This window comes from Callorhinchus milii, unplaced genomic scaffold (assembly GCF_018977255.1).
Source record: "Callorhinchus milii isolate IMCB2004 unplaced genomic scaffold, IMCB_Cmil_1.0 Scaffold7, whole genome shotgun sequence".
Lineage (NCBI taxonomy): Eukaryota > Metazoa > Chordata > Chondrichthyes > Chimaeriformes > Callorhinchidae > Callorhinchus > Callorhinchus milii.
Window position 1 is genome coordinate 26109377 of NW_024704748.1, and position 15736 is coordinate 26125112.

Here is a 15736-nt window from a genome sequence, read left to right on the forward strand (position 1 = left end):
ATTCCCCCCCCCCCCCCCCCCCCTATTTCTCCAGGTGTGTAACATGTTTGTATATTTTACGTGATCTAACCATGTTTGTCCACATTGTGAATGGAACTATTGTGGAACATTCTGCTATAAAAATGGTCATTTCAGCTTAACTCAGCTTTGCTTCTCTCCCTTTCCCGCAAATATGTGATATTCTTTATTAAAAAACATGTAAACAGAAAAATATGACTTGCAACTCTTCAGGGACGGTTGTGATAAATTTGCTACTCTGTCTTACTGTCTTTACGTTACCCATTGGCATCCATATGGTCAAGCTGCCACTTCAAGCTCAGAAGTCTTTCACAGCTGTAGCCACAATAGGCAGTGAGCAATCCTAGCTCTTTTTTAAAAAAAAATCCCAATTCCCTCTATGAAGATTTAACGTCTCAATGGCACAAATGGCAGGTGAAAAGCAAAACTGATTTCCCAATTAAAAAATAAGCGTGGCTCCTATCAAACTGTGCTTCAGACTGCCCACATTGCAACTCTTGTAAGACTCTCCCCTGCCAGGCCTCAGCTCTCACCACAGGCTGCTGTTTCTCTTTTCACTCCAGTCCAACACTTCCTTCCTTGCTTTCCTCACATGATATCAAGGGAAGTATTAAAGAGTGCTTTGCTATTAATAGTCGCTGTGAGAAAGGCCCCCAAAAAGCTTGATGTTTTTATTTGCCGCCTGTGATTTATAAACCCAGAAAGACAATGCAAGAGTTCATTATCAACTTTATTCCAATATAAAATTAATTTAGCAGTTCGTCCTCAGTATTACACGGTTACCCACTTTGTAACCTCTGCTACACATTGTCAATTGTTCTATTTATATTAGAATCGCATGTTGAATTTTGGTTCAAATGAATTTGGATTTAATTATGCCTTTTCAAAACGTTCAAAAATATTTTTTATTCATTGTATTCAATTTCACGACAGACCAAACAATATTTCTGATTGTCATGGTTACCAATCATGACAATACTATAAATATTAGAATGTAGGACACTACAAAGTTCTGAATCAAAACAAATACTTATCCCACTAACTTCTGATCTGGACTTGCGTGATAATCAACTAACTTACCAAGCAGTGGATATAGGGAATGTTTACTAATGGGTTTTCATAGCTGTCTTAGGCCTTATAATGACAGAAGATTATTTGCTTTATAGTATGAAAACTGTTCTGGTCTACAGTATGATTTGTTTTTCATTGATCAGTGTTTCGACCCTTTGACATTTTTGTGTTTCAATTTAGAAGAGGGTGTTGTTCCTTCAAAACATATCTTGGAATAATAAAATAATATACTGTAATTAAAAGGTAGAGCTGGTCCATTTCCACACGTTAGATTTGATTTGATGCTTCATTAAAATTCTTTGGAAAAATAACTTGCGCAGTGTGGAGTAGGATTGATGACCATAATACATTGCAAATGCATTTGGCATTCAACAAAAACTTGACTGCAATATATTTTTTAAAATAGACTTTATTTGGGGTAAGAAACTAGCATTTAAATCAATACAATATAATTAATCGAATCAAACATTTTCTGCAGTATTTTGAACTTGTAGGGCCTTGTTGAAATCATTGTAAAACATGTATGCAATTGTGGAACAAAATGAAACTTTATACAATTACTAAAGTTGATTTAGTTGATCAAATGCTGACAGTTTTGTTAACATTTAAAGTTCTGCAAAAGGTAATGTTTTCCTTAGCCAATTGTTTACTTTCGGTATTTTGAATGTTCATACTTTGGGAAGTTTTCAGGAGAGGAGGACAAACTAAATGCTTTCCTTAATTATTTCTTCTTTGACTATTGGAAACAACAACAATGGGACATGTGGATGTGTAATATTCATACACACCCCCCACTCCCTTCAAACTATGAAGTTGTGTGAAAAAATCAGTCGACTATAGCCAACTTTGTTAAATGAGAGACAGCAACAACTTTGCTGGCAAGTCCTTCATCTCCATTGTGCCGACTGATGCATTTGTCCAGACATGAATTTCACAATTAAACAGTAAACTACCACAGTAGATCTGTGTTGTGGAGGCAATCCATTAGGGGGCTCTGCCGCTGTAGGAAGACTATACTTCTACTAATTTTGTAAGTCCTACTTTCTAACACAAGTTTTGCTCTTTTTTCCCTTTCGTTTACAGAAAAGGTCACGGATCGCCTACAGTGATGAGGTAAACCTTCGAAATGAGCTCCTGGGGGATGATGGGAATACCTCCGAGAACCAGGTATGGCCACTAATCAGCATACCCTTGTGGGTGGCTCGAGGGTGATGAAGGTCAGCCACTAGTAGGTCTTCTCAAGCTGCTCAGTAACAGCATTAACAGCAACTCAAGTGGAAATACATTGTTTAATGCAAAGCTAAGCAACAACAAAACCTCCGATTTAAAAACCGTTTAGGTTTTAATCATAGTACAGAGACCATGGGCAGAACCTTATCGGGAAGATTTTTTTTATTCCGCTGACAAATTTCGAGCTTAGAACAAAATCTGCAAGATGTCCAACTTCGCTTATAAGTTTTGTTTATTTTGTTAATGCAAGTAATGCGACTGGAGCCTGTGAAGTAGTGAGCTCCAGCGATAATGCTATGGGGCTTACTGTGCACGAAATACACCAAACTGCAGTTTTAGCGCAGAGGTTGGCGCCGGTCAATTTAATTCCCGAAGATCTGAAAGAGGTCAGTATCATCTCATATAGCCCTGGCAGAGCAGATCATTATGAGCAACAAATCTGTTAGTTACATGGCGAGGATTTATAACGAAATGAATGGAGAACCTTTATAAGTTCTGAAAATTGCGTGTTCACCTAGCGATAATGTGTAAAGGACATTTAATAGAGTTCAGCATTTATTCGTTATCTGTATGCGGACAGAGAAGGAATTGGCGTTATCGCTTTTCATAATTCTGTAGTTTTGTGCGTCACGTGGTTTTCACATACTGCGGCGCAGTTTCGATTTCAGTCACAGCAGCAGTCTGGCCACTAGAGATTCTGCTGGTTCAAACCGGCGCGCACCAGATTTTTCAGGTTACAAAGAACAGATTACCACTCGTATCGAATACCATATTGAAAATCTTTGTTTGAAAATCCTGCGATTATCATAACTGAAATGGCAGAACTCCGTTCTTAATGATGATGATAATGAGGGAAATGCAAAACGCAATTGTACGATTGCCGACTATATACAACTTTCAGTATATTCTCTTGTTATCTGTCTGAATAGCACTTTTTTCCGTTAATACGCATTAATACGTACCTCAGCGTGGCACAAAATAAACTAAACCAAAGCCGCCCTCAAATCCATGGAGAAGCTTTAAAATCAGCCAGGCAGCACAAACAAGATAGAACACATTTTGTTAAGATTCTATTGTAAAACAACTGGGCATTGCCTCATAGTACTACTCATGGATATGACTGGAGAGGACAGGTCACATCTAGTGCGCAGTTTTGCACTTTGGCCCGTTAAGTATTCTGGTCAATTTGAGGTGGTGACCCGAAAAAGCTCGCACCATCTTCCTAACCTCAAAACATTTTGTCAGTGGTATCATGGAAAAGTATATTTTCCTTTTTAAGTAAGTGCCAGCAGTTCTATATTTTTGTTAGGTATTTTGTAAAATTCTCCTATGAAGTAAAAGTACTTTATTTTCCTTCACTGCAGCAGTGCTTTCAATTTTCAGCTAAAAGATGACGGATTCTGCCCCCACGTCTGTTGCATGTTGTGCTGTCCACTTTTCCCCCATGCTGTTGGTTTCAGAATGTTTTTAAAGTGTCCTTTTCTACCACAAGTTTGTTTAATCAATTAAAATACACATCTGTGCGCAAATCATTGCAGTCAGTCTTTTCAGTGTTGTGTATGTTCTGTATGTGTATATTGGACCCACAATTGCTTCTGCTTTGCTTTGTCTTTAATCGCAGCTGTTAAATGGCCGATGACAAAGCCATCTATACTTCAACGATTTGAAATAATACTGTACACATTTTACGTCTCTTAAAAAAAATCTTTGCTATAAAGCCCCTTTTTTTCTTTGAAGAATGCGGCAAACATACCTCTTGTGCACTAAACAAGAGAAAAATGATTGTAACTATGTGTGTTGACAAAGGAAGAACTAATCTTTGTTCTTTCAAAATATGCTTCTGAAAATTCTCTTTGCGTGAGCCTTTTTAGGTTCTTTAAAGGAACTCTTCTATGATTTCTTAATACTAAGTACGTAAACAGATAAATTGTCATAGTTAATGTTCTACCCTACTGTATGACAGATGTTTCATCCCTGCCATTTCTTTCCTTTTTATCTTTCTGTGCGTTCACAGTTGATAAAATTGCGTGAAGAGGTGAGTGCATTCTTGTTTGTTGTTAGGTATCTGTGTGTGCTTGGGAAAGATCGGTGTTTTCTGTCAACTGTTAATTTTTTGAGAACCGTGTTGGAAACCTTGCTGTTTTTCTAAAATTGTTTTTGTGTTATGTAATGTAATCAGTATAATTTATCCAAAACAAGCGTACTCCGTATTTGAAGAGCTAGATTAATTAGTATAGATTGTTATTGCAATGTGTCTGACCTTCACATCAGGTCCTATCTGCGTTGATCTGAACACATTGTTCTAATGATTTCGAAAAAAATTTCAAGGGAAGCTTTGAAGTGGCTTTAGCTGCTGCGATCTGCTGGCCACGTCTCACAGATATGTCACCTCTGCCAGGAGGGAATAGGAAAATCACGTTTCGAATGGTAATGATAACATTCTAATCACTTCTCCTTTGAAGATTGAAGCAAGATACACTGTCAGTATCCCAGACTGTCAGTGCTCAAGGCACCAAGGCATCTTGGTCTAGGTGTATTAGCTTAAGTGAGCATGTCAATACAGCTGCATCAGGGAGATCCATAGGGGCTCATTAGAGCAAGGCAACTCACTTCTATGGACATGATTCAGATTGTTCATATGGCACCATTTTTATTAGAAAGTATTTCTCCAATTTTAAGTGACATCTGTCAGCGAAGAAAGTTCTTGGTGAAGCTTTCTGACTGTCAAACTCAAAAATGGTCTTGAAATGTGGTAGCCCCTCTCGTTTTTTCCATGTGATTAGTTCGTATGTCTTTTGACAGCATGAATAGAACTGGGATGACAAACCAGGGTCTAGTGTTTTTTTTCCCCCCTGAAAGAAAGTAGGATTAAAATTCTCTAAAGAAAAGAGTTGATGGGCGTAAAGTGGTAGGAAACAACATCGCAAGCGAGATCCTGTCCTCTACGTGAAAATCTTTGTTTTTCCCTTTTCTTTTTGTGCTATAGAATCCTTTTCAATAACCTTTCTTTCTAATTATTAAAATTAAAACATTTAAGATTAACACAAGGCAGAAGTTTCAGTCCACTATGGTTGTATTAGAAAGGTCTTAAAAGAACAAAAAAAAGCTTTACTTGAATGCTTAAAAAAACTCCTGAATTGATCCACTTCAATACATTTGTTTATTTAAATGTGTATATAGTGGTCTGTGTATTTTAAAAGTGATCCACTTACACTGTTGTAATTTACAGATTTAGATTTATTTTGAAAAGCATTAACCAAAATACACATTATAAGCTGCGTTTGATGTTTTTCTGGAGAAAATAAGCATCTGTTTCAATATTCAAACGCCAACATGATGGTCTAAAGTCAAGGGAAATATCCACTGATTAAAAGCTTCTTCATTCTCAGAATGGCCTTAAAAAGGCCATGTATCTTAATGATGACAGTAACAATGACAATAAAATGTTACAGATGTTTTGTATATAAGATATGATAATTGTGGTGTAGCTGTGCCTATCTAAAATTCTGCTTATCTTATTATACAGCTATTTATTTCAACTTGTGTGGCACAGTATTGGAGCCTAATTATTCTACAGAACATCAGTTTAAATAAGACTCCTGGCATTCGCAAAGCACTCCATATTTTTCCTGTAATGAGCATAAAATCCCGAGTGAAATTCTATAGCAGCGCCATAATAAGACACTTTAGAAAATTACAAGCAAAAACTATTAAAGATCAAGACCACAGTATGACTGTTCTCAGACTTTGCAATTTATTTCTAATAATCAATATAATATAATCAATCTAAATCTGCTAATTCTATCATAATGAAAGTGTGGCAATTGTCAATTATAGTTTGTTTCCTATATAGAAAAATCTTGCAAGTAGCTTTTATTTCTAAAAACTAAATTGGTTTTGCAATCAGTAAAACTGATTACTTTGCCACTATATTATTTTCAGTAAATATGATCATTAAATATTTCAGAATAGTTCAAACCTTGTAAATATGGTACATTGCAGAGCGAATTAGAGTTCAGATGGGAGTTGTAGGATACCAAGTAAACCAATTTGTATGTAAACATTCAAGGTGGTTCTTCATAATTGCTGAAAGAGTCTGATTCCATTCAGTCAAACACAGAAAGAGTAATGAATTCACACTGGCAACATTTTCAGAAAACTGCCACAGAATGGGAATTACTTCTGTTTACTGGTTTATTCTGACTCAATTCACAAGAGTCTCGATGCATACAGAGGCACAGTTTTCATTTACGTGAGCCTTGAAACTATCAACATCGCTTCCCTGAGTTCACCATTTAGAATTTTGTCTTGCTTGAAATATTGTGTTAGAAAAAAAATGCATTGAAACAATACATACTCTGTGCTCCACGTCGATAGAATCTCCCATTTTACTGAACCTAACCTGGAAGGTACTTGGCATCAATTCAGACAATTAGTAATTTGTGAAGAAATTAGTACAAAAAGTAGGTTTTCGATATTCTGTGAGCTCAACCTAGCTCTATTTTGAAAAAAAAACCCAAGTTAACATTTTAACTTCAAAATGTGGCTTTTATGCTATTTTTCTTGTGTACGGTTCCTTCCATATTAAATTATATGAAATTATAATCTAGCACTTAAATATTGTGTGTATAATCATTGTCAATTTTGTTTCAGAGAGCCTTCCTGCTGGATAATACAGAACGCTTGGAAAGGTCATCACGGAGACTAGAGGCTGGATACCAAATAACTGTTGAAACTGGTAAGGATTTTGAGAGTGAGCAAATTGTCTGGCTTATGCACAGTGGTGTTCACGACACATGACATTTCTGGTGCACTTCAAAGGAGGGAAAAAGACAGCAGCTATAGATGTGGTTTACACATTGGAGAGGCGATTGGGAGTTTATTTGTGCTCATCTCCTTAAACTTGAAAGCATGACATCTGCTGAAACAATTCTTGAGGTTTAAAAATATTTTTTAAAGAGACTGAATAACACTCAGTCAGAATATAATTACTCTCTTGACATTTGGTAAAGTTAACCACTCTGAAATGAAAGCTTACACATAAACAGCATTTGCAAAAAAAGGAAATTCACACTATTTTTCCCCATCCAAAATATGTATTGCAAAGTTTGAATGACATGGTTCTTTAGGAACTAATCTTTCCAAAAAAAACCACAAATTACTACTGTTTACATTGCAGAAATATATTCTTTTAATTCCACAGTTGGATTCTTTCCACAGAAGAAACCTTTATGTTGCCTGTTAGAATAACATATTTTTGACGTGATAAGCTGTGGTGGTAGTTAATACAAGAATAAATTACTGACTGATTTTGGATTGCACATCTGGACTTTATGGATTACATAGTCCGGCTTTATAGAGTGTTTTACGTTTGGATAAACATCTGTCCAAGTAATTGTAGATTATCAGATTGAACTATTTAAAAATAACAGCATTTAATGTGCATCCATTTATAGGATATTTCTTGTTGTGCGAGGAAGGTAAAAACAAGCTAATTCAGGCATGAAATCATTCGGAGCAGTTCTGCAGCATTTTACTCAACGATGGCGCCAGAACGAGCAAGATGCGGAGGGGAAGATCCTGTGGCAAGATAAACAGAGACAAAAGTAGTGAGGGCAGGATCTGGAGCAAATTATTGGGATTGGAAAGAAAAGGAGGCGAATAAGTGATATTAATACAGAGAAACAAACAGGAGAAAGAAAACTGATCGAGACTTTTGGGGTTGGGTCAAACTAAGTTTGAGATTGTCATGGGAAGTAAGGTGGCGATGAAAGAAAATTAAAGGTAGGTGTACTAAGAGAGAGAAGTAGAAGGTAAGATTGGCTGATTTGGGAAGAGTTAAGAGAGGGCAGTCAATCATATAAAGAAAAATGGATAAAATTAATTTGCGGGAGGAGTTTATCTAAATAATGGGGACATTTTGATATTGATAAAGAAATGTCATCATTGGCCAGTATCATTACCATTGCAATGGAGTCCTGTAGCTCAGTGCTTAGAGCACTCGTCTCGCAAACGAGAGACCTGGGTTCGATTCCCGGGCAGGGCAAAACGTTGGGCAGTTTCCTTACTCCACACGCCTTTGTTTACCTAGTAGTGAGTAGGAACCTGGTTGTTAGTCGATTGGCGGATCGCTTTTCCGGGAATAATAATCCTTCAAAAACAAATAATAATTTGGTCACTCAATCCATGACTGTTTGTGGGACGCTGCTGTGCGCAATTGGCTGCTGTGTTTCGCCCACAAAATATACAGTCAATTCACTTTACAGTGTATTGTGTGAAGCGCTTTGAGACGTCTCGAAGACGTGATACGGCGCTATATCAAATGCAAGGATTATTATTATTGCCTCCACACTAACTAAGAGGAAATAACAAGTCTTTTCAGCAGCTTGGATTTTCAGGGATTGAATGATTGATGTTTGAAAGCTGTGTCCCCTCAAGTATGGATCATAGTAAACTCTCTGCAACTATCAGCAAATATAACCTTGTAAAAGACAATCGACAAGGATAACAAAAACTTTTTAAAGAAAAATTATTGATCCAGAGTTGATTTTGTTTGGAAAAGTTGATTGTTTTTGTTTAATCTTTATGTTTGTCTACAATTTACTTCATACTGATGTAATATTCAGAGAGTTGCTGTAATTTCTGTTGTATGAGTAGTTGTGGATGAGTAGAACATTTCTTAAGCATCTTTTGGGTATCCTCAACTGTAGACCTTTACTCATTTCCCAACAACTTGTTTGATGAGCTGTGCAGAGGTATCCAAAGACTAAAATGTGGAAATATGAATCTTATTTTTCCATTGTATACAATGGTGTTGTAGCGTAAGAAAGGACTTTGTCAAAGTGCCGAGGTCAGATAACAGGAACACTGTGTGTTGTCCTTTGATCTTTCAGAACAGCTGCCTCAAAGACATTCACCGGGGTCAGTTAATGTATTCAGGTATATAAGCTCTGTTTTTCTGTCAGCAAATCCGAGCAATAACTTTCTCCACAACACACCAAGTTCTCTTCCGGAGCTTGGCAGCAGACAATTCATGATTTATCCAAATTTGGGGGGAAAATAGGCAAACAAAAATCCAAATATGCCATCCATTCTATGATTTCATTCAGTTGAACTGATGATTTACAAGTGAGTGACTGATTTGCTATAGGGGTGAACTTGACAATTAAGAATTGTTTATTGCTCTTATGTAAACATTGTGATCTGTAATGTCTTTCTACTTCCAAATTTTCTTATTGCCATTTCAATTGTAAACAGTATTGGCAAAAGTGTTCTATTTGTGGGGCCTAAGAGTGTGACCATTTATGGGAGGTACCGTACGTTGAACCAGTGAGAGAGACAATTCATGGAGAATAAATACTGTCAGCAGTATAAAACTTGGAAATGTTTATTAGTGGTATTGTTTATGTTCATGCCCAAATCAGCAAAATTACTGCCGGCCATCAAATGCCTGTAGCTCACATGAAATGTTTGGACGCAAAGGGTGAAGCACACTATTTTGGCTTTCTCCTCTGACATTGTTGCATTTTATGTTCGACCAGATTTTGCTCACAAAGTTTTGTTTTGTAGTGAAGTTTGTTTGTGCAGCTTTATGAACATAAAGTAATAAACTCTTTAAAAGATTCAGAAAATGACTCCACGATGTGATTGATTGTTTTGCATCACTCCTTGTTTCAGGGAAAATATGCTGAACATTCAGCAATTTCAGGACTGACACCAGGAAATATTTTATCATCCAAAGATAATTAATGATTGAAACAGATTACCAGGAAAGATGTTTGAGGCCAAGATGTTGGACTCATTTAAAAAAAAAATAGTTTGATGTTGTAATGAGAGGATAGTAGGGTTGGTATTCTAGAAGGATGGAATCAAATGGGCTGAAGGCCCTTCTTCATCCATCTTGTGAACCCCAAGGATGTGTTGACACAATCCCCACCTCTTTTGGAACTTTATTGAGTTTTTCTAATTCTATTTGTATTGGTGTTTTTCTGCGTGGCTCCACGTTGCTTGATTTAGCATTTCACAAACTTCTATGAGTATATAGGGTGAGAATTGAGTCATATCAATTTACGCAGAAATTATGTATGCAGTGTATTACACAGAGATCTAACTATCCTGCATATAAGTTATTTAGTCACTGGGGTTAAAGTGATAGTTGAATCCATGCTATCATCAAAACCATTACTGCCCTGTGTTTCACTCCTAACCGTTCCTAATGTATACCAAGTAATATTTTACATTTAAAAGACTTCGATACTACCTTTTACTTGAAAGGTGTTGTATAAATGAAGGCTTACATTTATTACTAAAACTAGTGTAAGTTACTTGCTGGGTGGTGGCTGCTGTGTATGTTTTTTGGCACTATTTGTTGACAGCCAATAAAACTTGAAGTATGCAAATAGTGTAGATAACAGCATAATAAGAAAAGATTGACACCAGATTTGCCCGTATATGGCATAGTCAACTAATGCTACAGCAATATGATTTATGTTGTGGTAGCAAAACCAAGGTAAATATGCTCTAGAGTGTATTATAGAGAGAATAAATTCATTAAGATTGACAAATGTGAAAGGCTCCAGTTATTGGGTCAATTTTTTTTATTATCTTCTGACTATGAATTGGTTTTATATTCAAGCAAATCTTTCAAATTCTAATGAATGTAGTGAGTTTTATGACGTAATGAAATTCAGATTTTTTAAAATACACTTACGAATATACTGTATTTACGAATAATAATTAAATAATGTAATAATAATGTAATTAAAGTGGTACTGCAATTAAAAAAAGAAAAACATTTCTGAACTTGCGTCCCCAGAATAAGCGAAGATGGTAAATTTAATCAGAAGTGCCCTTTTTAAAATCATTTGTGGTACTTCTATTTGAAAACCCCAACCAGTTGCCTAAACCATAAGTGACCTCAAAAAAACACCTAATAAAGACACCATCTTGGCACTGCAGTAAATCTAGTTGGATGTGTTTTTGCACAAATTTATTCATTTTCATATTTTTCCAGTTTCTATCTGAATGCAACTTCCTATTTTAGGAAGCATTATGTAATTATTACATTACTTTATCGTTTAATAAGGATTGAATCCTTAATTGCAATATAATTGGAGGAATGGTTTCTTTGTCTTCGGCTACGTTTCAGTTTTAAGAATTTTTTAGTTGAAATGAAGTGTTAAGCTTTGCTTCACGCAGGAGGATAGGAATAGTCAGGGAAGAGTCTATTTGGGCCCTCTTGCACATTGTCAGATGCAGTGGTTTTGCACGACATGTAAGCTGGGAAATTTGACATATTCAAGGAATGGGAGGGATAGAAATGTTAAAACAAAATGGCATCCTTGTGTTTTTACTGTAGTTCTACGGTTTCAAGGTACACACATCATCATATTTTTAAGACCGCATGCATAACAAGCCTGAATTAAAACCACCCTAGAAAATGCAGAATGCTGTTGCATCCTAAACTATAACGCCACCGTTGCATTTGATATTTTCTTTCTGTGTCATTTTGATTTTCACAGGTGATAAATATTGATTTTGCGAACTGTGAAATTATCATCCACACTCGTGGAACAAATGTGGGATATTGCACCGGTAGCAGTAAATTACAGCATTTATTTTCCAAGTATAGAGGGTCTGTATTTTCTGAAAGAACACAAGGTGAATCATCACCGTGAGATATTCCAATAATTCTCTTGGATACGCCAAATAAATCTTGTTACGTAATTTCAAAGAATCGCAATTTTTTAAAAATTCCTAAAAGCATAAATGTAAAAGTGACCAAAAAGGATTTTTAAATAATGTGAATTGATTGGAGCATTGCACAAGTTCCTGTGACTTTAGAGTACACGTATACTACGTTAGTAATAAAGCGGTGATTGAAAATAACGCCACATATTCAGATTTAAAATGTGGATTATCCAAAACCATTTTGAGGTGTTTCGCATTTGGAGATCAGCCAACAATAAAAAACAAGTCTGGTGATTGGAGATGGAAGAACGCCCGGCAAAAGTGTGAGCAGTTTTCAGATTTAGACGTGCCACTGTTGCTGGGATATTCCAGGAAACAACTAGCAGTAAATGGTTTCTAGTGCTGTTTAGACTGGCCCTAGAGGCTTTCGCTCCTGGAAGTTCACCGAGGTTGGGTACAGACCAACTCTGCAGGCCATCAGCTTTATTAATGTGCAGATAAGCTGATTAGGCCATGTCAATCAAAGGTGCCAATAACTCAATTGAGAGGCTTTTTTTCTCCTGAAGCATTGAAGTTGCCAACAAAGTGATAGATCTACAGTACACAGAGCTCAAGTTGTCAGCGAGCGAGACACAAGATCCTATGATGATGCACTGACTATATTAAAGAGTACATCAATTTGTTTAGCCTGTTTTGATTTTTTTTTTCTGTGGTATTAGGAAGAGGAAAAAAAAATCATGGTTACAGCTTCACTGGAAAGCAGAGGGTCTCGGAAAAATATAATCTGGTTTCTTTGAAGCCTATTGGAGACTTTGAGATCTTGCTGTGCCAGACGATGGGTATTCAAGTACTCCTGTAACCATCACACTCTGATCTCTCACTAGCCTCTGGTAACTTCGGTATTGATGTTTTAGTCAACAGAAGTGAAACTGGGGCATCTGATATGGTAGTTGTTCCAATAATTGTCCTGAATAGACAAAACCTAACATGAAAAATTAACAGTGTCCATTATTTCTAACCCTGCTTCCCCATAAATAACTTGACTGATCTGAGCATGCAGTGATTAACCTATTTTTTTTAATATGCTGAATATGAAACATCATAGGTATCAATTTTAGCTGGTCCAGGAATGTAAGGAAACCATGATCTTATTTCCTTAATCGGGGAAATTATAAATATTTGAATGTCATGACTTTAGATTTTCACATGAAGAAACCCCCTGCAATGCAAGTGTTCGTCTAGATTTTTTTGGAGAAAAAAAACATCGTGTACATTGTCTTTTCTTCTCCTGCATAAGTTTCCTCATTATTGGAATAGAAATTAGAGTATGTGAAAGAAATGCTGTATGTAGTTTGCAATTTAACCAGCTTTATCCTTGAGCACAATGCCTCCCTCCTGTGCTGATATTGAGTGTGTTGGTGATTTTTGCATGGCATTTTCTCTCTCTCCCCTCTCTTTTTTTGTGATAAATAACATTTTCACATTTTGGTGCATTTAGAATCTATAGTGTTCCAAAAAAAATCAAATGTGTTCTAACCAATATGGTCAAAAGAAAATGTAATTAAATTGCAGTTTCACGGAATGCAAGAGTTAAAGCTATTAAAAACCTGTTTTTTTAAAAAATATATATAATATATCTAAAGGGTCTGGTATAGCAAAGATAACTTGAATTAATATTAGTGATCAACATTAGTCCTATATTCTGAATTTTTTTTATTAATTAAATTACTTCAATTGAAGTCCAGAATGTTTTTTTGTTCTCATATATCTACACTATTTGCTTCTCTGTTTATCTCTCAATCCCTGTCTGGGGGGAAAAAAGTGAATGTAATAATTTTTTTCCTAATCGAGCCTTGTCAGGGAAGTGTCTTATCGTTAAAGGGAAAATGACACCGATGATATCGTAAACAGAGTTAGTGTTGCAGCGTTCCAATCAGGGCAATTCAGCTTCGGTATCTAGCACTGCCACAAACACCTAGCAGCGTTTTCATCGAAACATCAAAAAAGTGGGAGTCATTAAAATTGCACCCGCGTAGAACTGCAGGGATCAGCGGCACTCACCGCAAAATAGGATGTGGAAAACCGACTTCTAAATGTGCTAATTCCAGTATCACGTGCTCAAGGCTTATTTTAATCAGTAGAAACTCACACATTGTAATAAATCAGCATTATCTGTTGTGACACTAAAGGACACAGTTGGTTCAAGGATTTAGAGGGTCGCTGGCAACAGTATACGGTGTGATGGGCAAAGTATTTTTACGCTTGAACTACGGTAGCTAAGGCCCAAACCCCAATTTACGCCACAAACAAAGCACACTGCCTGCACAATGACCAGGGCTCAACATGCAGTGATCTCCGTCATGATATGGCCAGCAGAAGGACTAAAAGAGCATAGGGTTTTAAAAGAATTCAATAGTTTGTTATGGGTTTCCTTTGAAAAGCTCAAAAAGCGGGGTATCAGTAATTAGGAAAAACAGATGTCACCAAACCTTATAGCAGCTGAACCTTATAGTTCAGTCCAAGAGAGAAAATGATTTAAAAGTTATGAATTTATTTTGAAAAATATCTTTCCACTTTTATTTTTCTTCATGCATATTTGCGACCATCTTAGCATTTGCACATTTATTTTTAAATATATTCTTATTACACCAGCACCTCATCGAATGAACCATAGATAATAGGTTTTACGTGTATTCGGGATTCTACAATTTCTATGTAACCTGGAGAGATTTAGCATTGTAGAAATTCCCCAGCAAATAATAAAATAATTTTATTTTGCCAAATAAAACACTTGTCGTTTTTTTTTTCCCCCAATGGATGTTTTAAGCAAACAAAATTCAGAAAACACAATTTTTTTTATACCAGCATCCATAGAAAATATATGACCAAAAGACAAACATGTTTTCTAGTTGCTTTTGGTTGCTGTCTCAGATTTGGGTTTTGCCCTGCAATAAACAGAGGTAAAGCAACCAATATACAGTAAAATGTTATAACAACTGAGATGTATAAGAATGCACCCTTTTAAATAACAGGAAAGAATGCGAGTAAATGTGATAAAAAGTAAGATACATTAATTGACAATTTATAGAAAATGCTTTTTTTTAATCCTTTAAGATACCAGTTTTTAATTTGGCTTCCTGCCTCCACGCAATACACAACGGAAGTGAAAGAAGTTGATGCACTTAGCATTTAAAATGTTATATTAGATACAGCTAACTTTACAAGTGCTTGCTGGCTGCAGTTTGTTTTGGTCATCGTTTGGGTTGCCGTTCAGCATCACAAAGGGTTAATTGGATTTCTGAATGCAATATTTCACACTTTAGTATCGTTACAATGTGATAATAGATTCTCTGTTTAGCGGAAACCATGGGATTATTATATATTTTTAATTCGTGCCTGAAAAAGTTCCCTTATCCTTGGTTTCCTTGCTTAATTTTTCTACCATAGTTTAAACTATCCATTTGTCTTGTGTTTTTCCAACCTAAATTATACTGTGTCCTTCAAAATTAAATGCTTTGCATTTTAATGTTTGCTTACGGAATCGAGTAAAACGGTGACTTACCGACGTTCATATATTTGAACCTTTTTACAGCTGATTCGCCCAAAGATTTGTTTGGATTTAATTGCATTCATTAAAAGATTTAACTCTCATCTTAAGTTGGAATTGTATTCAAAAGCTATGGACAACCACTTCTATTTTACAACATTATTAACGTGGGAATAGTTT

At 36.0% G+C, this 15736-nt stretch overlaps 1 protein-coding gene across 2 annotated transcripts in view; it reads left to right on the forward strand.

The window, feature by feature from the left end:
• The window catches only part of vti1a (vesicle transport through interaction with t-SNAREs 1A), a 181256-nt gene that overhangs the window by 38745 nt on the left and 126775 nt on the right, over positions 1-15736 (forward strand). Inside the window, exons 4-6 of one of the 2 annotated variants that reach the window (XM_042336671.1) lie at positions 2173-2256; positions 4334-4354; positions 6973-7057. In XM_042336671.1, coding sequence (XP_042192605.1) covers positions 2173-2256; positions 4334-4354; positions 6973-7057 — 190 coding nt within the window. The remainder of the gene's footprint in view (positions 1-2172; positions 2257-4333; positions 4355-6972; positions 7058-15736) is intronic. The other variant, XM_042336672.1, reaches the window with a different exon arrangement.